Source organism: Plectropomus leopardus, chromosome 1 (assembly GCF_026936395.1).
Source record: "Plectropomus leopardus strain MGB_pleo_1.0 chromosome 1, ASM2693639v1, whole genome shotgun sequence".
Classification (NCBI taxonomy): Eukaryota; Metazoa; Chordata; class Actinopteri; order Perciformes; family Serranidae; genus Plectropomus; species Plectropomus leopardus.
The window spans coordinates 12,679,216-12,706,197 of record NC_142176.1 but is presented as its reverse complement, the minus strand read 5'-3'; the positions used below and the strand labels follow the sequence as shown (position 1 = coordinate 12,706,197).

At 40.2% G+C, this 26,982-nt stretch overlaps 3 protein-coding genes across 13 annotated transcripts in view; 1 reads left to right on the top strand and 2 right to left on the bottom strand.

The window, feature by feature from the left end:
* Positions 1-20,886, top strand: part of gldn (gliomedin) — a 49,859-nt gene extending 28,973 nt beyond the window's left edge. The window contains exons 6-21 of one of the 3 annotated variants that reach the window (XM_088075637.1): positions 3,418-3,463; positions 4,355-4,548; positions 5,396-5,549; positions 5,808-5,899; positions 6,342-6,435; positions 11,542-11,741; positions 12,284-13,611; positions 14,523-14,574; positions 14,913-14,930; positions 15,069-15,167; positions 15,687-15,779; positions 16,314-16,421; positions 16,843-16,926; positions 17,020-17,145; positions 17,232-17,382; positions 18,612-20,886. In XM_088075637.1, coding sequence (XP_087931763.1) covers positions 13,075-13,611; positions 14,523-14,574; positions 14,913-14,930; positions 15,069-15,167; positions 15,687-15,779; positions 16,314-16,421; positions 16,843-16,926; positions 17,020-17,145; positions 17,232-17,382; positions 18,612-19,077 — 1,734 coding nt within the window. In that variant the 5' untranslated portion in view covers positions 3,418-3,463; positions 4,355-4,548; positions 5,396-5,549; ... (2 more) ...; positions 11,542-11,741; positions 12,284-13,074 and the 3' untranslated portion in view covers positions 19,078-20,886. Of the gene's footprint in view, positions 1-3,417; positions 3,464-4,354; positions 4,549-5,395; positions 5,550-5,797; positions 5,900-6,341; positions 6,436-11,541; positions 11,742-11,858; positions 13,612-14,522; positions 14,575-14,912; positions 14,931-15,068; positions 15,168-15,686; positions 15,780-16,313; positions 16,422-16,842; positions 16,927-17,019; positions 17,146-17,231; positions 17,383-18,611 lie in introns of those variants that run through there. The other 2 variants (XM_088075642.1, XM_042489061.2) reach the window with 2 other exon arrangements.
* cyp19a1a (cytochrome P450, family 19, subfamily A, polypeptide 1a) lies at positions 4,258-7,321 on the bottom strand. Its single transcript, XM_042492203.2, has 9 exons — positions 7,097-7,321; positions 6,839-6,989; positions 6,587-6,741; positions 6,333-6,497; positions 5,951-6,065; positions 5,724-5,835; positions 5,371-5,533; positions 5,003-5,244; positions 4,258-4,532 (listed from the first exon to the last, which is right to left on the bottom strand). Exons 1-9 carry the CDS (start codon positions 7,290-7,292, stop codon positions 4,275-4,277), a joined length of 1,557 nt encoding a protein of 518 aa, XP_042348137.2. The 5' UTR covers positions 7,293-7,321; the 3' UTR covers positions 4,258-4,274.
* Positions 20,887-20,955: 69 nt separating the features above from the next.
* Positions 20,956-26,982, bottom strand: part of dmxl2 (Dmx-like 2) — a 53,561-nt gene continuing 47,534 nt past the window's right edge. For all 9 annotated transcript variants that reach the window (XM_088075626.1, XM_042492138.2, XM_088075596.1 and 6 more), the window contains 8 exons: positions 26,645-26,783; positions 25,463-25,523; positions 25,192-25,319; positions 25,004-25,081; positions 24,768-24,859; positions 24,621-24,673; positions 24,300-24,517; positions 20,956-22,867 (listed from right to left, as the gene is read on the bottom strand). In XM_088075626.1, the coding sequence (XP_087931752.1) occupies positions 22,658-22,867; positions 24,300-24,517; positions 24,621-24,673; positions 24,768-24,859; positions 25,004-25,081; positions 25,192-25,319; positions 25,463-25,523; positions 26,645-26,783 (979 nt within the window). In that variant the 3' untranslated portion in view covers positions 20,956-22,657. The remainder of the gene's footprint in view (positions 22,868-24,299; positions 24,518-24,620; positions 24,674-24,767; positions 24,860-25,003; positions 25,082-25,191; positions 25,320-25,462; positions 25,524-26,644; positions 26,784-26,982) is intronic.

Here is a 26,982-nt window from a genome sequence, read left to right as displayed (position 1 = left end):
GTTGGGGTTTTCATCAGGTAAGATGTAAGCTTCCACATTTTGTAAAGTGCTTGTTAGCAAATTTCACCATGCTAACATGTCCAACTAAAGCCCATTTTCCACTGGACAAAAATCTACTTACTTCCACTAACAGACTGGCTATTTTATTGAATGGGAAATGTTATAGTTGCTTTTCACTCCCTGGTCAAATGAGTTTGCAGTAGTCACAGGTATCTAGCGGCTCCGGCTAAATCAGCAGTGATGGAAATATAACACCTGGGTGAATGCAATAATTTGAGCCCCTTTGCCATGATGTAATGACAGGCCGCCACAAAATACCATCTGTCTGCATCCAAGCAGTGCTCGAACATTGTTCAAAATCTACTCAGCACTGAATTTGAGACAGAGACTGAATAAGTACCAGGTATACAATGTAACCACTGTAACATTTTCATTGGCCTCCATGCAGCTTTTTGCTGTTTCTGAACCTTTTGTTCCATCCATGACACCACACGTAACACACCAGTAACTAAAAACAAAAATAAAAAGCAAAAAGACAAACTTATTTACTGCAGAGTCTACTTGCAAAGGGCAGCAGCATTTAGCTCAGAGCAGCTAGCATGGCTACAGACCCTTATTCTGGTTTGTTTACTATAAATACAACTCAGCTAAAATTATACAGTGAAGTAGATCAGAGACAATTTATCAAAATGTAAAAATGGATGGAGGGATGGATAGAGAGATAGATACTGATGGTGATTGAAAACAACAGTATTAGGCCTTTACTTGAGGAAGTGATAATTAGGGCATATTTTTACCCTGAAGCTACTCTACACTGTAGTAGGTGCTAACAAATGTGACAGATGTTGTTGGAAGCTGCACTTTAAAAGTAACACTGATACAGATAATACATGGTTTTATAATCATTTTAAACTTTACCTACCACCTCCATTGATCCACCTGTTTGGGTGTTCATCATCCATAGATGGTGCATGAGCTACCAGCATCCACAGAGGCGTTTTATGCTCAATGCGCTGCTTGTTGCAATATGCATTAAAACATCAGCAAACATGCAAACAAAATATTCGATGGATAAGCAAGAAGTCAAAGGAGTGTTACTGGAAGAACATTACAGGAAAAATAGTCTGTCTGTCAACAGTAGTAAACACTGATGTATCACCTTATATTGCATTTGTGTACTGGAATTATGAATGTAACTGAACCTCTAGGTAACAACTATTACTGCTTTGTATCCTCCAGTTCAACCTTTCACTTTTGCAGCAATCTCATGTTCTTCCGCACCCTGTGGCAAAAAGCCTTTCCCTGTTGTAGTGGGCTATTTCTTTTGAAAGATTTAAGGCCATTTGACTGCCCCTGGTTTCTCAATGAAAAGCTGTAGGGATGGATGGATGGATGGATGGATAGATAACATCCCTACTTATAAATATGTTGATTCAAGTACTGGACAGGTGAAACTGCTCAGCACGTAATTCCTTAAAAAACATTTGTGTTGAACTGAAAAGCATATCATGTGCAGTGCGTGCCAAGTTCCAAAAATTCATAGGTGTACGACAAAGCACTGCCACAACTTTCAGAGCCTTTGGGCTCAACGCAAAAGATACAATGAGGTTTCTCGTGTACAAAGCTTGCACCGGTAAGTCTTTGGCAAACATGAGCCCAGCTTAACTGAATGAAATGGAAATATTTAAGTGGCAGCCACGATAAGAGCTGGTCGAACTCGAACAGTAAAGGAAAGGTGCTTCAGTGCTTTCCTACTTGGAATAGTATACACTGGATCATCCTTAACAACATGCCATCCCACAGTTCTTTGAGGCAATAAGATTTAAAATGGTGCATCATTGCCCATTCATGAAAATAAACATTGTGCCCATCTTGCACAAATGTAACAATTATTTTCATACAACCATACTAATTGGGATTCATGTAGGCAAATATGAGTGGACAGGAGGGTGAGGGGTGGATGTGACGACCTTTTTTCACTTTTGTGGCTGACAGCCTGTTTATTCTTTCATTAACCTTGATAATGAATAGTATTTTCCTCAGATTGTCCACATTTAAATATAATCTGAAACATCATGATAAGACTGCACTAGGCAAAATATCTAAGATGCACTTTTAACAGTCCATGTCCAGAACCTAAGAACTGTCATGTAGATCCGGCGTTGCACAAATATGGAGCCAAGTGTAAGTGCAGCTGGATTTCTCTAAGCACCGTAGTTGTCTTTTTCAGTATCCTTACAATTTTTTTTCACATCTTGACTTTGTGACATTTTACATTGAGGTCAAGAAAAGTGTTAAGAAAAGACGTATTTTTCTGAGTAGTTGACCACAGCCGTCTCTACAGAGTAGTGACTTACTTATCCTTTATTAGCAGAAGCAGACTGACAATGTGTCATCTTAAGGATTTCTTGGCTGTCTAAAAACAAACCAACAGGAGAGCAACAGGCGGCGTATGAGACAAAATTGGCATCACCTGATTCAGTGGATATCCAGCTTGATTTATTTTCCAGAATTGTTCTATTTACATCCATTTTTAATGACTTCATCCCCTTTTCACTCTCAGCAGAGGTGCAAAGATTTATAGGGATGATGGAGATTATTGTGAAGATGATTGTTTTCCTGATGAATTACAAAAAACCATTTTACAAAGTGCAGTCAGGGCTGCTGCAGTGTACTTGAGATGATTTGAATCTTGATGGAGGAAGGTAACAAGACTGAGGTTAATGAGAATATAGTGAGTCATTCCAAACATCCAAGGACACCTGCAACAAACAGCCTGCGATACATACAGATGAACATTTTATAGAGCGATAAAACATAAATATGACCCAGCTTCAGATTCAAAGCTGACTCTAACACAGCGTGCGCACCCTCACTCTGTTACAGGACACACATGCTGCAGACTTGTTGCTGAGATGATGAAATGCTCTGTTGCAAATATTGATTAGCCTACGAAGCACTTGTGTGTGTGTTTTTCCTGACATACTCTCTTCATCTCACTGCAATCAGCACATGCAGCTCCCTGGTGGCTGTGTGTCAGTGAAATTGAGTTCGAGGCACTTATTCTAGATGTTTCACTCTCTTGCATCACTGATAGCACAGCTGATAGTTGACATCTCTGGAGAAACAACTAAAAAAAATCCCTGACTACATGTATATTTTTTGTTAGTTTCTTCCTCAGTATCTCCATCTCTGTTTCTAGTCACACAATCAAACAAATATGTTTGCAGTCAGAGCTGCAGCAGTGTAATCCATTGAGTGGTCCTGGTGTTTAGAGAGTGGAAGCAGTGCGAATTGAAACATCTGTGTGTGAAATGTTTTGCCACGTTTGACCAGAGACAGAGTAATTGAACACAATGAACAGACTGGTTGTTTTATTCAGACTGTGCTCATAAATAATTGTGTTATGTGTTGTAGTGCCCTCTCCTGACCAGTATTTGCAAACACAAGAAGAGAAGAAAAGGTAAGTGATACAGTTTCTTTTCACTCACTTTATCTCTGACATTTTAAAGTTGGACTTTACTCTTAATTTACACAATTCTAAAAAAAAATGTCTGTTTGGGTTTTTTTCGTTTCTTTTTGTGTCATAAAATGCTGAGTTCTGATTGTATTAATATACAATTTATACGCACATTTCACACCCAAAATGCGGCTTAATGTGTAGAAAATGGAAACAATAGTGTATATATGATAATGTATTTAAAAATAGGAGTGTATATTTATATATCTATTTATATGTCTATTCATTTGTTCAGTTTATTTCTTAGGGGAAGTGCATAATAATAAATATTTCTGTAAATATGCCAGAATGAACCAGTTTCAATCTGTAGTCCCTGGCCGGACATGAATTTGGGTTTAAATAATTGATTAACAGTTGAAATGAAATCAAACAAATTGTTGGCTTGAACTACAAACTGTGTTGGCGTAGGAGATAAAAAGAAAAACAGAAGAGAAGGATTTTTACATGCAGAGTTAGTTTTTTGGAAAATGCTTCAAATATTTTGTAGTGTAAATATATATGTATATATAATTGCATTCAGGAAAAATGAGAAAACAACCCAAAGAAGACAAAAACACACAATATTTTACAATAATTTACATTTATTTCAGCATTCACATCTCTAAACTTACATTTCATATAATGCAAAACAGTTCAAATAAAAATAGATTTTAATACACACCAAAACATAAAGCTTTATACAACCATGAGATAATACAAAAGTAACAGAGATCACATATATGCGTAAATTTGGAGGTTGAACTAAAGGTCAGAGTCAGAGTGTTTGCCAGCTGCCTCTCTGTCTGGGTAAGAATCTCATGCTAAGATGTTCGGCCTCTTGCTGGTGCTCAACAGGCTGCTGGGAGAGGTTGTTGGTCTGTGGGAGGCAGTCCAGGGTCAAGCCCTCATGGGGGCAAACAGAGTACTGGGAGAGCAGCGTCACCAGGATGGATTTCATCATCACCATGGCGATGTGTTTGCCAACGCAGGCGCGAGGGCCCGAGCCAAATGGCTGGAAGTAACGACGCGGAGCCTGAAGGAAGACGGAGGTAAGAGATAGTCAGTGTAATTGAAAAATCTTTCAGGGCAAGTATTTTCATATAATGAATATTTATGTATATAATGAATCATATCATATCTATCTATCTATATCTAAATTTTATGTTATATTTTTTAGTTAAAATTTGACACAAAATGTAGCTAATCTGCTTCATAAACAACTGTCATAGGATTTTAATTCAAATGTTAAATCCTGATTGCTGCACAGCAGTACGTGACCTTTTTTCAACCAAGACTTTCCCACTTTAAACCAGCAAAAAAAAAAAGCAAATTAATGTCCAAAATTGTTCCAACTTAAGCCTAGTATGGTATGTTTATGCACGTCTCTGCACAATGTTGAATTAATCTATTGACTTGACTAACTTATTTTTTATCTTACATTTTTGAGTGCCAGAGTATTATATAGGATGTTAATTTGCCCCCCAAAAAAATGCATCTACTTACATTTTTTTCAAAGTTTTCCAGACTGAATTCATTGGCTTTGTGGAAAAACTCTGTCCGGTGCATGCGGCCTGTGTTCAGGATGATATTTGTGCCCTTCGGTACCCTGTAGCCGTCTATGATGTCATCAGACAGGGCTCGACGCATAGTGAAGTCCACCACTGGGTGGAAGCGCAAGCATTCATTGATGAAGCTCTCCAGCACCTGCAGCTTCTGAAGGTCACTGTTCTCAAGCTGCCTCTCACCTGCAGCGAGACCGTCACAATGTCATTACATTGAAACACTCGCCTAATGTAGCATTTTTTTCTCTTAATCTACTATATTTCATCGGTGATAGTCTCTTAAAGTCTTGATTCTCCCAGCTCACTTACCTACAACAGTGTCTATCTCCTGCAGCAGCTGCAGCTCCACACCTGGATTCTGTTTGAGGAGCAGCAGCATGAAGAAGAGGCTAATGGACAGAGTGTCCGGGGCTGCGATCACCATCTCCAACACACACTGCCTCACATTGTCAGCGGACAGTTCACCATGGTTCTGAAAACACACAAATGTGAGGAAGCTGTCCTGCGTTATGTAGCAGAAGAAAAACTGTATGTGACCATTTGATGCCTTCTGACATATAGGTTAGAGTAAGAGCTGAAAGCAACAAGCTATTTGGGCTTTTCCTTAAAATTGAAGAACTCTGCAAACAGAAAAGGCAGTGATTCAAATCCTCCAGACTGACCTGTGCAAATATGAGCTCTGCGGTGAAATTGATGTTGTCAAGTTTATCTGCTTGTTCCATTTCTCTCCTCTTCTGTTCCACAAGAGTCTCTATGGCATCCTGCAGCTCCTGGCTGTGTGTTGACAGATATATCACAGTTGATTATAAGAGAAGAACTCAGTCAAGAAAAACAAAAGGTGAGCTTCTGTCTGAAGATGAATGAATAATAACGTGATGGAGGGACTCACGCTGCTGTCTTGTGCCTATGGTGAATCCAGTCAAACTTGAAGTAAACGTCTGGTTTGATCAGCACAGTCTGCCATGTGTCAAAATACTTCTGAATCTTCAGCAGCAGCTCTTTTTCTAGACACAGTCAACACAAATTCATCAGGAACACAGTATACACACAGACACATAGGTGCAGATTTAAGGATGGGATGCAGGGGAAGCCCTCAATATTTAGAATATGTGCATTTGACAAAATTAAAAGTCAATTACACCATAAAATAATGCCGAGAGGCACAGATTGCTGCATAAAAAAATCACCAGTATGCAGGAAATTTAGTGTTTGATGCTCAGAATTTTCTGGTAGGATAACATAATTTAAGAGACTAATGCATGCCCACTTACCATTGACAGGTACACCCAGAAAGAGTCTGTTTGAGATGTCGACCACGGTGCAGCGCAGCAAACTGAGGACGTCCACATGACCTAAACTGTCCAGGTTGTCCAGGTGAGTCTGCGTAGAAGAGACACTAACCTCCACTGTTTGCTGCAAGCCAGGACCTGTCAGGGCTGACACCAAACTTCTCAGATTAGTCAAATGTTTTGCTTCTGAAGTAACTGGATGAATCAGTTAGTCTGGAATGGGGTTAAAATGTTACCTTTGGTGAAATAAGTGCGTATCTTTTTCCAAAGAGTTACATTGTTGTTAAATATGATGCCTCTCTCATTCATGCCGATGCAGCTGAGTCCCTGCTTGCTCCCAAAACGTGAAGTGTAATGTCCATTTTTTAGTACATGATGAACTGCTGATGCCCTTATGGTAAAAAAAGACAAAATTAACCTACAAATGATCAATTTGCACTTGGATTGACTGGTAACTTAAATCAGCAGCATTAACAGAAATGACCAACCTGCTGAGTACAAGTGTTTCCTCTCCGTTGATCCAGACTCTAACAATGTCTCCATATTTGTTGTTGTAGTAGTTGCTGGCTGTTCCAATGCCAGTCCAAATGAATCTCATGTATGAAAGAAGTGGCCCCAAACCAAGACAGAATGAAGGACCTGTTGTGGTAAATAATAATGGATGTATTTCAGCTTATCCAAAATTCAGCAAGGAGTTTAAAGTAGTAACTGCAAAAAGTAAGAAACTGCAAAATCATTAAACCTACCAGGCACAGTTTTCTTGTCCGTGTGATTCCAAGCAACCAGCAACATACATGTGAGCAGGACTAGGACTCTGGTTGCCACTAAGATGCCTGGTGATCCCACTGCAGTAGCGTTTGGGGACATGGTGGCCAGGTCTGCCACCATGTCGTCCAAACCTACAGGAGTCATCGCCCGGTCACAAGCTGAGATCAGATCCATAAGAAGGCAGATTTAAAACAACCGGCACACAAACCCAACGACAGTGATTGGAGCTGCCTCTGCAGGGCTTTCTCTTTATATGCGGTGTGAGCTGGTAACGAGCTGGGTCAGGGTAATGCAAAAGCCACAACAGAGGAGGAAAAAGGTAAACAATACAGTTATAGCCTTGAGGGGTTGGATTGGTGCCTGTGCCCTTGAGCGTACAGGACTCAGATCAGTTCATGTTCACACAAGTTTTGCTCCCCCTTTGTACATCAGAAGAATCTGATTGGATCCTACTAAGAGGACCTAGCCCGTGAGAATAACTGAACATCAGTGTTTTTATTGTTATTATTATTACATTTTTACCTGTCTCGCAAAATCATTATTTTTTTAAAGAAACATACATATTTCAGCTTTACCTTTCTAAAAAGTACAACAAACAGGGAAAAGCTGGAATGAAATGCATCATTTAAAAATGTTCACAGATTTTTTTTTGTAAGCTACATATACTGTAGCTGTCATTACAGCCTCTTCAACTTGCAGTAGATGGAGAAGCAGAGCTTAGAGGCACTAAACTGTATCTTCAGATTTACTGCAGCATGATGAGGTTATAAAAACAAAATCATGTGCACTCACTGTTATGAGATGACTTTGAACCCCAGTTCTGTTGTCACTCTGGTGTCTCACTCACTCGGGGCTGTAGCTTCTGTGAAAGCCAGAAAGTTATGTCATCTGAATTTCTTTGGGGGGATGGGGCGGGACCAGAATTTTTGTAATATAAGTTATACATAATAGGGGTTTTAGAGGAATACACTATATATTTCTTTTGACTCAAAACCACTAAATTTGATATACATAAATAAATGAAAAGCCTACTATGCACTAATGCAACAATTATGTTTTTCCAGAATTGAACATTGGAAAAAAGTGGAGGAAGGACGCTTATGAAATCAAGCTTTAGACAAACTGCTGAATTAAATATTGAAAATTTTATAAAAGAAATTTAGGCTCAGATTTATGTTCTCAGCAGTTATAAATTCTTATCTACCATGTTGACAGAACGACTTATTATAATAATTTTGATTATTTATGGTTTCATCAAACCTTATCTTACCATATCTTTGTTTTTTGTTCTAACTTGTAAAAATCGATTTCATATATTCTTAAGTGTGTAAATGTATAGTCTCATAATTGCTGTTTGTCAATAAAATAATTTTTTATCAGCTCTTCTATTGAGAGATAGGGCAGATCAGGGCAATTATGCATCGACAGGCTCGGACTGTTATAAAAAGGATCCCCCACAGAGATAAACTTTAAGATTCTTTATTCTTTACTAGAAAAAATCCTGAAATAGCCATCATCAAACCCACCAGACTCCAAATAAATAAATCGTAATTTTATCATCATAAAACACTCATTATTCAAAGACACAAAATAAAATTCGCCTTTCCACTGTTCCAACAATCACTTACTCCTGTTTGGTTGAGAGAAACCCTTTATTTGAACAATTAGATTTGAAATTATGCTGGCTCTACACATGGCAAAATTATCACAAACCTTTGAATTTCAAACAACAAAAACATGCGAATATAGGGTCCAGGATGAAAAATACCAAAGTGTGCGCTTTAATTTTAAGCAGGGGGAATTTTTATTGTATTTCTTTACTGTCTGGCTTTGTCTCCGTCCTCGTTCCATTTGCTCATTCTGTATAAAGGACTTTGTGAATTCACTCAACGCCCACATTCGAGTCCAAGAATGCGCATAGTTCAAATGACCGACTGTGTGCTGAGGCCCTGCCTTGATAACGATGCCCTGTTAGATCGCTCGGACCTAGATTGTTCTGCATGATTAAGCGGGAACAACCCCCCCATTTCTCCCGAAAACAGAAGTTAATGTAACCTTGTCTCTGTGCTCTGTGTTGTGGTCAACCACATCTTTGTCTCCGCCACATGTGTAGGGAGTTTGTTCAGAAGTGGACAAACAAGATTGATAGAGAGCTGATGGAAAGTCCATAAATGTCAGCACATGTATGATGTCTGAACAGAATTTATTAACTCTTCTTTTAGGACATGACATGCAGCAAAAGTGAGCAAATATTCAGATTCACATTTCCTTTGTCATTGCATCTCCATACGTAACGAAAAATGAAATTACATTTCCCCTGAAAAGAAGAAAACAGTAAAAAACAAATAAGTAGATAAAAGTGATCTATTAAGTGCACTATTGCAGAGACATGTAGGGTCCCTTTAACTGTCCATAAAGCACATGATGTTTTTTTTTTGTTTTTGTTTTCCTATAATGAATAAACTCAGACCATACATTTTATTATATGTGACCTGCATGAACAACCTTTAAGAAATAGATCTAGTAATTTACAATTAAACAGGTATTGCAGTGATGGCAACAGCAGTGTTATGTGTAATTAAATTACAAAATAATTGTAATTATTTATTATGAAATTAGTTGTTACTGAGAAAAATACTAACAAAGATCACATGTACGATATAAAAGTAGCTTAATGTGGATGGCTGGAGGATGTGGGATTATAGGGAGACCGTTGAGTTCGATGGATTGTTGGAGGTCGAGGATTGGGATTTAAAGGGGATCGTTTTGTGGAGGATTTACGTGTTAGACACGTATCATGGGATGATGGGGGTGAGGATAGAAAAAGGGTTGAGTGCATGGGTTGATGCACGGGGTCCAAAGAGTCGTGGTGAGGCTGGGGTCAAGACTCAGGTTGAGGGACACGTCTTGATGAACTCTAAACTGTGTCGTCCCCCTGGGGTGTTGTGCCGTCAAGCTCCCTGATTTCATGTTTATTTGTCATCACTGCGTTTCCTGTTTTATTCTGGTAACCATTGTTTAGTCTAATTTCAGTTCCCACCTCATGGCAAGTAATCCTTCTCTGTGTGATTACTCACCCCGCCCTAATATGTTTCACCTTCGAGTTGGAGTGTTTTTTGAGACTATGTCTGACTGTTGTTTGGCTTTTTGTTTGGATACTTTTGCCTGGATGAAAACTGAGATAAGCAGGAGAAAAAGGGTTAAGCATGTGGTTTAATTCATGAGGCACACGTGGTTGAATTAATAGGTGGTCTTCTTCCTGAACTTTAGTTACAATGACTTCATTTCGTAATCAAATGTTGGTGAAGGGGGTTACATCCAAATATATTCTTTTAGATAATAAAGTTTACATGTAGAATATAATATATTGTTGATTTGCATTTTGTTGCCATGCCGGGTGCAACACTAAAATGTTTGACCCATCAGATCCTGTGACCCGGAGGAGTTTTGTGAGTTGGATGGTTAGGGTCAACTGTCCTTTCTGTCCTATTTTCAGACATTTTTCAGCATTATTGCTCAGTTTAGAAAAGTAATCAAATGTAATCAGCTGCAATACTTTGAAATAATTAAATTAGTTACATTATTCTTTACGTTTCAACAGGGTAATTAGTAATCTGTAAACTATCACATATAAAAAGAAACCTTCCCAACTCAGGAAAACAGAAGATGAGCTAACCAACCTCTCACAAGACACTGCCGGTCAGTGCTATAGAGAGCGTCCCATCACTACACTTACGTAATAAATTTCACTTACATAACATAGTTGACTTGAAAATCGTAGACTGAACGCAATAGTATGTTTCTTTTTGCGTTTAATTCAAATTCTGGCTGTATTTTTGGATGCTCAATAAATGTAATTTTGTTACTTTGTAAACTATTTTATTCACTTTTTTAATTGATTTTCTTTTGTGTGCCATTTTAATAGTTTTATGCAATTTATTCTGTTCTTTTACTTTCAATGACTTTGCTGAATTTTGGCTTCAAATAATGATTTAAACCTAATAGATAACTGTGAAAAATAAAAAAAACCTCTTGGACAGAGACAAGAGGTGGGTGGGAGGATAAAGTTTGTAGGAATACATGTCTGTCCATCTGGCTGTCCTTGACTTGCAGCAGCAGCACGGACATGGATCTCTCAGCTCGGCGTTAATAAGAAAGATAAGACCACTCTCACAGCAGCTGCTCCTCGGGACGGAGAAAAAAGAGCCAGGAGAGGTCAATAAGACTAGAGACCAGAAGAGGAGAAGATTTTGTGGGAATGCTGATATGCTATAGTCACTACAGGGTTCATTTTAATGGATCCTCACTTTCATTCAGCAGCTTTGCAAACATAAAAAAATCATCTTTAAGATCCTTGAGGTGCAATCTTTCTCTGTAGACATGTAACAAATGGTTGCTTTTCCTCTGCTTTTCTTGTTCCCAGTCTCATCTGGTCAAGCTCAGAGCACAGTGAATGAGAGACAACAAAGGAACGACCTCTTAAGACCGTATGTGCGTACACATCTACACATCTGCTGGAGCGATTCAAGCTGTCCAACAACTGGCTGTCAGTAACCTACAGCCTCAGGCAGGAGCCCACACACTGCAGCTCCGGTCAACACAGCACAGGACCTCAATCTAACAGTAATGTCTACTTTCTCTCTCTCTTTCTACCGCTGCTTGTGTGTGTGTGCGAGTGTGTGTGTGTGTATTTGGTCACACTACATAGCGGGGACCAAAAGACTTATTTTAGCAATAGAGTAAGGACATTTTTGGCCCGTCTTCACCTCTTGAAAGGCCTGTTTGCAGATTAAGCTTCTGTTGTGATGGTTAAAGTTAGGGTAAGGGGCTAGGGAATGAATTATGTCATTTGGGTCCTCACAAAGATAGAAGTAAAAGAATGTGTGTGAGCATAAAAGTTATATAGGGCGTAACATGGCTGCAAGAGCATGTAGGTCAGCTACATGAATCCAGCACCACTCCATATCACCAGTGAAGCCAATTATTATGATTAGTTAATGAGAAATAATGTGTATTGTTATTGAAGTTATTACGGCACCTACACTTCAGTCAGAACAGGCAGTACCAGCTCCCGTTCACAGCGAAGAATTCTTCTAATGCCTTGAGTTTTTTTTTCTTCTTGTCATTCTCATGGTGAAATGTCACTTTTCTGGCCCAAATCAAAGCAATGGAAATGGGTCATTGTTGCAGTTATGTGAGGATGTGACAAGGGCGAACGCCGGGGGAGAAATGAAGGGAGGACACAGGAGTTGTGGAGGAGAGGACATGAACCAACTCAATGGAAAGTATAGTGATGTTAATGCATTTTGATGCCACGTATTTGCTTTTCATTCATGATTGGCTTTGTTATACAACAAAGAAAAAAATGTAAAACTATGTAAACATCAAGTCAGTTTGTCTGGTGTAATACATGCTTTCATGTGTTATGCACGTGAGTACTTTTATGAGTACATCATAAATATGTGTATGCTTGTGTGTGTGTTTGTGTGTGTGTTTGTGTGCGTGTGTGTGTGATGTCAGTCTGCCCACGGCGGTGCATTAGAATGGGTTGAGCTGAATATAAATCAGGTGACTGAACAGGCGGGGGTTTCTTCCCAGACAAGCCCAGAAGATTGTGTAATGCCCACTCCTACATTACTGGTTTGCATGTGCGCACACACACACACACACACACATATACACAACCCCTTCTCCACTTGGCGCACAACACAACAAGCGCTGTATTTACCAGTCTGCCTTCAGATAGACCACCCGGTTGGAGCACAGACACTGAAACTGACAATTTTGAGCTTTCAAGCAATTTTCGACGGCACCTTGAGTTTCAACGGACTTCCTTCCTGTCGGATTCGTTCCACTTTAGTTTGATTTTTGGTGGCGTCCTCTTGGACTTTCTCTGCCCTGTTTGATTTTTTCCTTTTGAATTCTCTGCTTTACTGGGACTGTATTCCTTTTGTGAATGCTGAAGTTGGTGGGTGACCGTCAGAAAAGAGGAGGTGAAGTGGTAACCATGTGGATCCCGACCCCCAGCATGACTCTCCCTCAGCGGATGGTGCTGTATGGGACATGTGTCGTGGCGCTGATGAACTCTGTGGGTCTCCTCGTGCTCTTGGTCCAGCAGAATCAACAACGCGTCCTGCTGGAGCAGACAGGGGCGAAGCTGACGGAGGTGGAGCAGAGCTCGGTGGTGGAGTTCCTCCAGGAGGTGCCGAGAGGAGCGGCGGGGTTGAGGGCGAGAGTAGGGGACCAGCCTCAATACCAGTACCAGTACTCCAGGAATAAGAGAAGTGAGGAACTGGAGAAGGAGTTAAAGCAGGAGCTTCAGCAGGAGGACGGACTGGAGGTCCATCAGCAGGAGGCCAGCCAGGAGGTGGGAGAGGAAGCAGAGAAGAAGATGAAGGATGAGATGAAGCACAAGCACCGCCACAGACAGAGTTACCACAAAGCACACGTGCAGGATGACATGATGATGATGATGACTTACTCCATGGTGCCGGTGAGATGAGATACCTGCTGGTGGGAAGAGAAAAAAATGAGGGAGCGCAGGGAAATAGGTTTATAAATACTGTTCACAGTCATTATTTTGTCAGTGCTGACTAAAAACCTGGTTGAAATGGTCCCTGGTTTTCCTGGGGCTTGTGACCATCAGGGGGTCTGCAGGTTCTTGACCTAGATTTTGGTAATTTGATTAATTGCCAATTTGTTGGTAATGCAGTTTGCACCACTGGCATGATATAAACTGAAGTAAAAGGGTCTTTAAGGCAACACCTGCATTATGACGTAATCTTGAGGCACTCAAGTACTTGTATTGTACTTGTGTACTTAAATATTTCCATACTCTGCTACTGTATCCAGCTATTTAACTACATTTCAGTGTTTTACTTCATATTTGGCTAAAGCTACTTTGTAGATCAGGATTTTACATTTAAAAAACATCAGTTAATGAAATATAATAAAATATATATACAGTATATATCTGTGTGCATTGTAATACATTAAACTGCCTAACAGCATATAAAGTAGCTTGACCACCTATAACATTACAGCGTCTTACATGTTAAGCATCAGTTATATTAATCCTATAAAAATATTACATAATAAAACACCATGGGAATCCTGCTGCATGAGTATTTTTTTTTTATATTAAATATTTTGCTGATTTAAATGAACTTTAAGTAACAGTTTAGTTGCAATGGAGTATTTTAATGGGTGCATATTGTTGCAAGGTTGTAATAAAAACACATTATTACATTTTTCACCTCTGGTGATACTGGAGGTCAATTGGGGGCAGCTAAGTTTTGCTACAGCACCCCATAGGAGTAAAGTTGGTTAATCCGGCCCTGTAGCTAACATTAATTGAATTGTGCAATATTTAAATAATATTTTTGTATTTCTTTTTCTCTTCAGATAAAATTGTTGATTGACATTTGCAACAGCACCAAGGGAGTCTGCATCGCTGGTATGGTATACACTTTAAAACTCCTTACCAAGGTTTAAGTTTGGTTTCAACATTTAGGGGTGGGGGGCACATATGAAACTAGGGGGTTTGGAGCACCTTTGCCAGGAAATTTTGGTTTAATTTCCTGCACATCGGTGAATTTTAAAGCACCAATCGGTGCCTTTTTTGCATTGATTTGTGGTGAAAATGTCTTTAATTTTGTCAAAGAAAAGTCTACTTTTGTGTTTTATTGTGGGGTACAAATAAATGTGCACGCCCCTGAAACCTGGCCTCTGCTATTAACTGATGTCCAAAATACCACCACTTACTTTCTAACGTTCTCAAACCTTCTGTTGCAGGACCACCAGGACCGCCTGGTAAGTGAACCCTTCGATGTAGATCCAAATTTAAAACCCAGTGATAATGTGTGTGTCCTTTGTGATTTAGTGACCCATATCTTTGCTGAATATGTTTTCCATTCAGTCCATGGTGAGGACTTTTTTGTGTTTCTGTAGGTTTGCCCGGTGTGGACGGTATACCCGGCCACAATGGGACTGATGGCATCCCAGGACTGAATGGACAGCCCGGGGCTGATGGGAAAAGAGGAAAAAAAGGTAAGGAAAAATTGAGGCTCTATTCGGTTTTTACTCACCATCCTCTTTTTTTTTTTATTAAGGCCTCGGGCAATGCTGGCCATTTTAGTGAAGAAATACGAGTACAATGTAACAGTCAAAGGGTTGAGTATAACCGGGGGTTAAAAATACCATGAAGAACACACTTAAAATCATACACACACAAAAAGACACACTCAGAACAAAAACCAACACACTCAGCTTCCTGATTTATCCAAAATGATGTCAGATTGTATTCCTAGTGGATGACTGAAGAGGTTGAAACAGCTGCTTTCTTTCACATTCTCTGTTAATATTATTCATCTCTGTGGTTTTGGGCTTCAGCTAAATGAACCGGATACTCCTACCCGCTGATCTCCCACTTCACTCTGTTCTCCACAGACGACGGCATGATTCACCCGAGCAAGTCAATGGAATAGCTCATGGTTTTAACAAACGGGTCAAGTGTGTTGAGTTTATGAATGCAGTCTTGGTGTTAATTTGCATAATGTCCTTCTTCAGGTGAGAAAGGAGATCCTGGTGAAAAAGGAGAGCGAGGAGAGCCTGGTCCGCCCGGAGAGAAGGGACAACCATCCAATGATGTCATTATTGAGGGCAAGTAGAGCTTTACGCTCGTGATGTGGTGTGAGCAAAATAGCTTAGTTTCTATCAAGAATATGGGAAGAAGTCAATGAGCAACTTATTAGGAAATGGCCCAAAAAATGAACAAAGAGTTACAAGAAGAAGATTACAAGAAGATTACCTGAAAATAAGCAACAAAAAAAGAAAAGTTAAAAAAGGAGACACATTTTAAATTCATAATATAATAATTCATAATTTTTCTTTTTGGGTAATATCTAATAATCTCCCTCAGCTAATTTTCAAGTCCTTTTCTAGTCCCCTTTAACTTTTTGTTTTTTTAATACAACTTTCTGGACAGTTGCTTGTTGCCCATTTCCCATATTTTCGAAAGAAACCATCTTTCTTAGGTTGCATATTTTTAAATGCTTGTGAAAGGCGCCTACACGCAGCATAAGAAAAGTGATGTCAATGGATGGTCTAAACGCTTAAACCATTTTGCATCCCTAACTTCAAAATAAATCTACTTGTATACATCCAGAGGGTTTAGATGTTGTCATGTTGTCTCAGGTCCTCGTGGTCCTCCAGGTCCTCCTGGTCCCCCAGGACCTCCTGGCCCTCAGGGACCGCCCAGAACAAGGCACCACAGAGCCAACCTTCAGGCTGCTCACACTCTGGGTAAAGGGCCTTTTTGACCTATACTCTGCAGTTAGATTCAAAGTTCATTCTTGACTGTGGAAACAGTATTTCTTAAAACAATCTCACCACAATGTCAATGTAGTCACTCTAGAGCTTTTGATTATACCACATCATCTTCCTCAGGAGATGAAGGTTGCGTTGTTGTCATGAAATTGAAGGTATTACTTTTTTCCTGAGGACTTTCATGAGAAGCAAGAAAGATAGATTTCCATTAAAACATCTACTGTTTCTGTAGCTACATGTCCACAAAAACTGAGCAACTCCATTTGCTGAGGAAGAATGTAAGATATGATCGAAAGCTGCAGAACGGCTACAACATGGAGCTCGTGGTAAAATCATTTTGTCAAGCACACACCTTGCACAAACTCTGAATAACGTGAAATGAAATTGTTTCCAACAGGGCTGTTACATGCAATTCCAAATGATGAAACCTCCTCTGTAAGGGAGGCTGCGAAACTACACGAGAAACCTGCCAAGAAGAACGGTGTGTGTTCAGAGAGCTCTGTCTATCTGTACAATATGTGCCGCTGTGTGGTAGAGATGAAGCATCTCAGCTTGTTGTTTTGTTTCCCCTCAGAGTGCCTGATTAAGTCTTTGATCAACCCCAGAAATGTGACGAAGATGGAGAGCACATTTGGCACGTGGATGAAAGACACCGCTCAGCTGAATGATGAGCGGATTTGGGTGGCAGAACACTTTTCTGGTAGGTTGGCTGCAGAGAACCATGTTAGACTGTAGGATCTCTAACAGTAAGATCTTATATTGAACATTTTGCTTGTTTTTCTCCAGGTCGTGTGGTGAAGGAGTACAAAAGCATTGCCTCCTTCCAGAACAGCAGCAGCGACATTGTGGATGTTAGAAAGTTCTTCCAAGGCTGCGGACACACCGTTCACAACGGTTCTTTCTATTATCACATCGCTGGTACTTCCAGCATCGGCAGGTGAGGTGATAGACAGCGTGATGCAGAGTTATCAGCTATCAGAGATCAAATTTTTTTTCTCTTTGAACATTTCTTCTGGGATGATGACTCTCTTCGACAGATTTTTCCTTCATTACATTTGTTGTTTTGCTTGGTTTGGGAATCTAAATCTGTCCAATAATAATAGGCTTGGAAATCTTGTCAAAATGGCACATAAGATTTTTGAGAGGATTCAGGCCAAGCTCTTTGTACATTCATAACAGACAGGTCGGTTTTTAGAGGGACTAATGCTGCATTTTACTGCCTAGACCGTCCACACCTGGATACATTTAAGCTGCGGTCCTCTGGATGTTGTTTGAGGACACCCATTAGAAGTTGAGTTTATTTATATAGCACATCTCATGTGACATATTGTGCTAAGATAAAAAATGACATCATACATAACAAATATAATCCAAAATAAAAAAATCACCAGATTTAGATTTAGAAACCTTTGTCTGTCGTGACACAAACTTGTCTTAGATGTGGCTCAACAAACAATATACAGTGCAAAACAAACTCAGACAATAAACATACAGCTCGTGTTCCTAAAAACAGAATTAATACCTAATGCAAATAATTTAAACAAAAAATAAAATTACAATATGCTTCTGTGTGCAAAGGGGCATAGTGTTGATGTAAATGTGTGGATCATTACCATTTATTTAAGATGTTTATGGCAGTGGGATTTAATTTAATGACCCAGGAAAGCTTTGATTTATTCTCATCAGAGACGAAGCTGAACCAGAGTGAGATCTTAAACATAAGCACAGATTAAATGAGTGATTTAAGTAGCAAACTATTACATATATCAACAAAGATCATAAAAAGATTAAATAAAACATATAATGAGACGGTAGGACACAAAAGGAATCAGACAAAAATACATTATCATCAGAATAGCAGTAATTTCACGTCAACATGCTGACTAGCAAAAAGCACCTGGCTTTATGCCTCACTCTTCCTTTGCACTTTGAACTCTTGCTGCTGCTTATGTAGCGTACTTTATATGTTAAAATGTCCATTTCCTTGCTCTAGCTCTGTTGATTCTGTGTTGTGATGTTTATCATGTCCTTTGTATTCTGTTTTTGCTTTTTATATGAAATCTGGCTGCAAAACAAAAAAAGACGGGACAGATGACCAGAACCTTGCTATGGTTTTTAATCGCCTCCACTCTCTCCCTTAACAACTTGCTGCTCATTTGTTCTCAGATTTGATTTTCACACCAAGAGGCTTCACACTCTCACTATCGACAACGCTTTGTACCACAACCTCGCCTACCTGCTCCACAACTCCAAGACCTACTTCAAACTGGCCGCAGATGAGAACGGCCTGTGGCTGATCTTTGCCTCCAGCATAGACGAAAGCATCACGGTGGCCGAGCTGGACCAGAAGACCTTCTCCGTCATGTCCTACATAAACACCACCTACCCACGCACCAAGGCCGGCAACGCCTTCATCGCCTGCGGTGTCCTGTACGTCACCGACACAAAGGACACCAGAGTCACCTTTGCTTTTGACCTGCTGAAGGGAAAGCCGGTCAATGTGACCTTTGACCTGAGGTCTCCAGGCGGAGTGCTGGCGATGCTCTCCTACAGCCCCAAGGACAGACACCTCTATGTGTGGGACCACGGCTACGTCAGGCTCTACGTGGTCCACTTCATCTCCGATGAGTAAAAAACACACTGTCTGAAAAAGGCAGACAACATGCAGGTATGACTGTTACATGGTGAGAGCAAAATGTCTGCTGACTACCAACTCTTCACTCCAATCGTGAATACTGGTCATATTTAAGTTTTCAAACACATGTACACCAGGCTTGGGTGGTATCAAGGAACTACGGGGTATTTAGCAATCCTAAAGCGATGATTTTCAGTTCTGTAAAAAGTACATCCCATCCGATTTCTGTTTCACTGATACGGAGATGCTGTATTAAGGCGATTTGTAGTAGTGCACAACATGCACCACCAGAGATCAGTCTCTACGGGTGGATTAAGCAGCTGAACTGAGAAAACTGGCGACTGTGAGTGGTGGGGATAACGTTACAGAACCAATAAAAATGAAAAATGCGCATGCCCCTGTTTGGAAGTATTGCCACTGAGCTGCATTCTCCAATCTCATACCGTTGCCACTTCGTCAGTGGACTTCATAACACCACTACCGGTTTTGTCTGGCCGCGTTCTTAGCTGACACCATCCAGCGTTGTTCCATGTGCACGTGAAAGGTGCCTTTTGGCATTTGGCTCTCAAGCCAAAAAGCACTGACAAAGTGGCACTTTTTTAATGTTCAGAATGAGAACACGCTGCAACCTCCGAAGCCATCGCTGAAGTGCCAAAAACTGCAGTTCATCAGAGGGCCACTTGAGGCTTGAAATCCCCATCATGTGAAAATGCCCAAATTTATAGCCTTAATTAACATGTTTACAGCCTGGTACAAAAAATGGTTTTGGACCTGATAGCTAATTTCAACATTCATGAAAACTGTACAAACTGATTTTTTTTCAATAAATCTCACCTGTGGACAATTTATTTAGGCCCAAAGTTAGGTGCTTTTAGGGCGGGGCTGCTTGAGTGACGGGCTAACTGTGAGCCGTCGCTACAGCCTGAGTCGGGTCCGCCCCTCGTTCCTCCACAGCTCTAACTTCTTGTCCAAATATGGTTATTTCTGGCTCCAAAACACAAGATGGCAACAGCTGAAATGTCAAGCTTTAGGCTTCAAAATGGCAGTCCGCAGACCAGTGGGTGACGTCATGGTAGCTACGCCCGTTATTTATACAGGCCGTAATCTTCATCTTGACACGACTTTTTCCAACTATAATGGCAGTTTATAAGCCTCATTATCAAACACATCGTATCCGTTCAGCTCACTGTCATTATCCACTGTTGTGTCAAGAAGGCGCTTATTTCCAGTTCAGTTCATTATTCTGTGTTTTAGACCCGAAGAGTCAATAATTGCACATTAGAAACACAGCGTTCTACGCTAGACAATGACTTCAGTTACCAGTACCTCAGATTTTTTCTTTTTTTGTCTGAACAGAAATACCCTCATATACTGTATACCCCCCAAAATGTCATTAAAGTATAAAGGTATGAAAAAACAGATACCGCCCAAGCCTAATGTACACATCGGTCTAAACTTTATCTTCCTGTAGAGCATTTCTGTCAGTAATCGGTTTGTCAAAAGTCACTGTTTCACTGAAGGAAATAAGTTTTTTGGTCAGTAATTATTGTGATATTGTCAAAAAATAAATTCTGCTGTATTTCTATCCTTTTTGCAATGTACATGCAAGATTTTGGAGTCGCTAACAGTGTGAAAACTTTTCATCATTTTGTATGAAACAATGCATAATTTATACAAATTTAACTTATAACTCAACTTTTGTGTACGTCCGTGTTGCGAGTGATTTATTTAGAGTATTTGCATGACAGTTATATTTTATGTATTTTGTTATCTTCTCTGATATTCTGTACATATAGACTTTGTAATGCAGCGGCACAGTCCCTCGTTGCTTCAGAAAATTGAAAAAAAAAAAAAACAAAACAGCGCCAAATCAACCTGATGAAATAAAAAGAATTTATTCACTTTACAAAGGTAAAACTCTGACCATGACCTGTTCTCTCACACACCTCCAGGCTCAAGTGCCCTTAGTAAGTGTCTTCCCATGATATTGGCTTCTTTTTGCATTATTACATGCACACACACATACATACCAGACACCAGTAGGACCATTGGTAAAACACTTAAGCTACATACAGTACACATAGTGGGCAGAAAGAGGGAGAGAAACACAAATCTCTTTAATAAATACCATACATACATTTAACAAAAGTTACAACTAATCCAGCTGGTATGATACAAACCAAAAAATAAAGAAATGCTTTCATGTTTTTACAAGCTGTTGTGGTATTTCATATATATATATATTTATATAATTTATATATTAAAACTATTTCAAACATTTTTACTACTAGGCCAAATAAAGCCAGACATTCATTTGTATATAACAGTTTATTCTTCAATATCCTATTTATTTGAAATAAACTTTTAGTGTCTCCAGAATTTGAGTGCAAATATCTATTCCTTATGGATGAAACAGTAAAAACAACTACCGAGGTAACACACACTTACATACAGTAGACTGTGTTGCACATCTCCCAGTCAGATACAGTAAAACCTCTTACATTCCTAAAATAAAAGGCAATAAGTTAAATAGGAATGGTCAACCAAACAAACATATAAATAATTTAAATAATACAATTAAATTCATTAAATTAAAAAAGAAAAATTCAAGAATATCTTGTGCAAAACCAGAAGTGAACCTTTGTGTTTCTGCTCTGGGTGGGTGGGCATTCAGGTTTAGACCAGACAGATGGAAACATTGAAATCACAGTCACAGGAGTAAACACATCATCTTCCAAACAGGAATGTTCTAGCAGTGAGTCGGCCGCACAAACAGGCATTTGAGGGCGGGGGGGCGGGCGGGCGTACGGATGGCAGACACAGCAGAGTGAACGCACACACTCGGAGAGGCCAGAGTGAGAGACGGGCAGCCAGTGAGAGGAAGGTGAGGGCGGGTGGAGGGTTGGGTTTGGGGTGTCACTATAGGAGCGATGCACCATTACCTCTTCCATGGGGGCTGAGGGCTGAGAAAAGCCGGGCAAAAGGCAGGTGGGAGGGGGGCGGGGGGGCAAAACCATTGAAACAAAATGCAGATTCCAACAACTCGATTCACACTGGAAACCACTGACTTAATAACAAACCACAGTGCTGGTTACAGTAGATGCTAAGAGATTTCAGCTGTGGGCACAAAATGACGACAGTTACACACTTTTTAAATTTTTGCTTGAGCACTTTTACAGAGCACTATCAATAGACCTGTGATTGCACCGCGTAACGAGAACAGGACATGCATAGCTTCCCTATGGACACACTCTAAGAGTAGAGATTCTTCAATAAAATTACAATAAAACTAGCTTTAAAATCAAGTATGATACCTTTTGCTTGTAACTTTGCCTTCAGCCTTTGGGGAAAACAAAAATATTTGCAGCTCCGTTTTTCCGTTGTGGATATGATTTACATCGACGGTAAACCCATGAACACTGCACACTCTGAAAGATGCCAAAAGTGTGGTGATCTTTTGACTAACTCTTCCCCCCGTCAGTTATACTATTAATGCCTAGCGAGTGTTACGTAAGCTTTTTGTGTTTTTTCTTTCTGTCTCTTTTCCTCTTTGGAGCCTCAGAAGTGGAAGTAGGCGTTACAGGATGTCGACCAAGCAGCTGGGGATGTTGTAGCGGTCAGGGAGGACCCTCATCTTCAGGGTGCCGTCTGCTCCGCAGGTGAAGATGCGGTTGCCGGGTCGCGTCTCCACCTGCATGACGCCAGCGCCGATGTTGCGGAAGATGGACTGCTTGGCGTGCTCGGTGCTGAAAGAGTGCATGAGCCCGTGGCCGCTTAACTTCCACACCTGGAGACAGAAAGCAGAGGGAGAGACGATGGAACAGGTGTCAAACCAGCCGACTGGTCTTTATTATTATTATTATTCACAGCCTGCCAGTGGGATTGTCAAGTGCCAAATTTAATTTGAGTGTTGTGACACTTTCTCAATGTTCTTTAATCAAACAGCCTGCAGTTAATAACAGCTCATTTCAAAGCTGACAAACGTCTCATCATAACCAGCACGTTATCATGAGCATTAAGAGGCTAGCAAAGGTATTCTGGAGGAAAGTGAGTACATTTACAGTAAAATACTTGTTGCAAACTGTGTAATCATCCTTCATATCTATCATTATATAATTATACAATGTCATGTCCCATGTTTGAAATGTCAAAAGTTTAAACACACGTCTACATTTTGTGTCTCCCAGGTCCTGGTCTTTCTCAAGCCCTGCCTTCTACGTGTGCAGGTGAGATCAGAAATAACGAAATCTGCATTTTCCTGAGCTGACTAAGCTGCAGCTCAGCTTGGAGTGTGACCTGTAAAATATACATACTTTATTATACGGGTATTAGTGACAAATTTTCTTGATTTTTCCAAAACCGTTCGGGTGTTTTTATTTCTCAAAAATGTCTTCAGCTCTAGAATTTAATTAAATTCAATGACTTTTCAAGGTTTCCCCTAACCGCGCGATTTATACAGTCCAAAACTGCTGTTATTATTATTATTATTATTCCTGTTATTTTAGTACTTCGCAATACTATTTACTACTTGCTGTGCAATAATATTCACAGTCTATACTTAAATATTTCAACGCTACACATCATGGACATACAGTATCTGTATAAGTGAAATGTGTATATTTTATTGATAACTTTTACATTGTTTTATATTTTTATAATTATTTATATTTGCATTGTTTGTCATGTTTTTTTTAAATCTAGTTTCCTTTTTATTTATTTATCACTTCTTCCTTTGCTTTTGTCTCTTGAGCTGCTGTAGTGTGTGAATTTCCCCGCTGAGGGACTAATTGCTGTTATATGTCCTCCACACATGGCAGTTTTGTTAGTTTTTTTATTTGTTCTGTATTTGATTTTTATCTTTTTACTGTTTCTATTGTTGTTTATTATTCTTGACATACATTGCAGGTAGTTATTTAGTTTTTAAGGACTTTTTCATCATTTTATTGCGGTTGTCATATATCCTTCTAGCCGGTATGAATGTGAATTCGGGGCATTGCTGTAACAAAAGCTGAATGCTCATTCAGTTTTTCCCTGAATAAGCAATGGTTTATGATGTTGACAGTTAATCGGATTTTATCAGATGTCCAAAAATACCAGAATAATTCTTAAAATGTAACTAAAACTGAATAAGACATTAATTCATTCAATTAATTCAATCACAGTAAGACCGCCTATGTGTTTTGGCAGGTCAGTGGGTGAGCGACGGAGCGATGTGTCACCTTCATGTTGCCCTCCGCAGAGCCGGTGACGAAGAAGTCCTCGAAGGCATCCAGTGCGAGGGCCTTGATGGCTGAGTCATGGGCCTGGAAAGTGTGGAGCAGCTGCCTCTGGCGGATGTCAAACACGCACACAAAGCCTTTTCTGCCTCCAGTGATGAGCAGCTGCTGTTTGGAAGCATACTGCAGCACAGTGGCCCCGTTCTCATGGCAGGGGAACGCTGAGAGGGTGGGTGGGAAGAAATGCGGAAATGGATCACAAAAGAGCTTGATGTACAGGGAGAATCATTGAATTAGGCTTGTCGAAGCATTTTGATGTCTTACCGTGGACCATGGTATTGCTAGGTGAAATCAGAGTGTCCCACAGGCAAACATTTCTGGGGACAAAGCAAACCAGGGATTAGTCAGTTGATACTAACAAAGAAAGAAGAGTCTGGGTAAACGGAGGTGTGCGTCGGTGCAGATGCTGACCTGTTATCATTAGACTGTCCGGCCGTGGCGATGAGACTAGAGGACGTGATGAAGGCGAAATCACCGCAGGTCTTAGTGTGGCACTGCCAACTCTGTCAGTTGAAAGGACACAAGAAAAACAAACAGTGCATATTCATTTTTATGATTCATATTTAATTTTTTGTATGGAGACGTGTTTGTGTTAGCTGACAGTTTTATTAAATTAAGGAGGTGACGGAGGTGGGAGGGGACCTCACCAGATACGGTTTGGGGTTAGAGGACGTCTGATTGACCTGCCAGAGACTGAGGAAGCCCTCTCCGTCGGCAACTCCGCACTACAAGAAGAGCACAGAGTAATGATAATGAGAACAATCACACAGAAAAGATAACACACAGATGCTGCTGTGTGTGTGTGTGTGTGGGGGGGGCGTGTGTGTGTGTGTACCTTATTGCCCTGGGAGTTGAAATAGAGCCGGGTGACTCTAGCGTTGCCTGCTTGTCTGAAGCAAATGAGCTGCTGAGGTCTGTTCCACTCAAACATTCTCACACTACCGTCCTGAGCTCCTGTCATGTCTGACACACACACACACACACACACACACACACACATTAACGCAAAAACAAAGAGAGATAGGACAAGGGAGAATTTAACCAAAGAGTCTAAATTAAAATGTATACTGATACATCTACCTGCTGTGTGCTAAAGAGACACTTACAATACTGATATATGGGATGGGACGTCATTCTCTTCACATTGTTTAGATTCCTCTTCATGATCTGAAAAACAACAAAAACATCCATTTTATTAGGATGCATGATGTCAAGAGGATGAATTACAGTTTGCAGGTGAAATGAACTTCCATCCCTCGTTTGTGGGAAACCTGAAAATGGGTCATATCACTCAAGATGACAAACTAAAATGCTGGGAATGGGCACCAAACTTGGTACTTTTAAACAAATCTATATTCTTTTCTACACACATTTACACATACACAAGCAGACAGACAGACAGAGACAGAAGATTAACTCTATGTGTGATTAGAAAAGCACAGAGGTGCAGGTTCACCCCTGCAGCAGTTCAAAATATACATTTTTCTTATTACAGAGAAATTATAAAGTACCGAAAAAGGCACCAGTACTAGATGCCAAAGTTCCAGTTGCATTTTTAACTGTATAAATGTTTCTGTTGTGATTTGACCATCCCAGCCCTATTTATTAATCAGGAGTATTAAATGGTGTCTTACTGTGGTGGTTTCTGCAGAGTATTACCATTAAATGTCTGTATCTTAACAAAGCAGACACCCTGCACACTTCAGAAAGCCCCTCCTGTAATGAACCACTGAACCTGTTTGACACCGGCTGTCCTGTCTGTCTTAGTGTATCACACCGAGCATTTATCAACACGACTGGGACATGGAGAACCCTGGCTGCATGTAAGTGTGACGCAAATTTGTACCTTGGGTTGCCGACTGTGAGATCTACTGCTATCTGTGTTTATGTACGTCCCTCTCTGCCGTGCAAACACACACCCCTCTCTGTATCAGCCTCCATAGACTCAGCAGTTCGGCTGTTTAGTCGGCGTGGTTCATTTTTGCTCGACGTTGATAAGAATTAAAAATACAAACACTTCTTGCAAATGTGCACGAGTCACAGACTGTAGAATTTAATTTAATTCACAAGTTTTTTCTCACTATTTACATTTGGGGTTAATAAATCTAAACTTTACTAATGCATGTGATGCATGTGATGAAATGAAAAGACTGGAGAGTGATTACACACATTCTTTGTCATCCATAGGCTTAAAAGCAGAACTCAGTTTCCCCCTACTGGCTGGAAGTGAAAACTGCATATGACTGGCTGTGTTTATGTTTATGTGTTTGTAGTGCATGGACTCGTACCACGCTGGCTCCCATGCTGGTCTGCCCACTGCCGAGCCACGGCATAGAGGCAGAGACCGGCATCTGTGGTGGTGCGAAAGGGACGGAGCTCGCCTGGGCGATGTTGGTATGAGAGGAGCGATGGTCGATGTCGTCAGAGCTGCAAAACATAACACAACCAGAAGCCATCACATCGCATGTAAAATTCAGATGATGAAGACAGACTCAGGAATAATTCCATATAAATATAATATAATAATGTAATTCCACAAAGAATGCAATTAATAACTTGTTTCATGATCATATTGGCCAGAGTATTAAAGTATGATGGAAAACCAGTAGGGACATTATGGTCGAGA

Coding starts and splice junctions, on each gene's coding strand:
- cyp19a1a (XM_042492203.2), bottom strand. CDS start 7,292: ATGGATCTGATCTCAGCTTGTGACCGGGCGATGACTCCTGTAGGTTTG. Junction 6,990..7,096: donor GGACAAGAAAACTGTGCCTG/GTAGGTTTAATG, acceptor TTACCACAACAG/GTCCTTCATTCTGTCTTGGT. Junction 6,742..6,838: donor GAAACACTTGTACTCAGCAG/GTTGGTCATTTC, acceptor TTTTACCATAAG/GGCATCAGCAGTTCATCATG.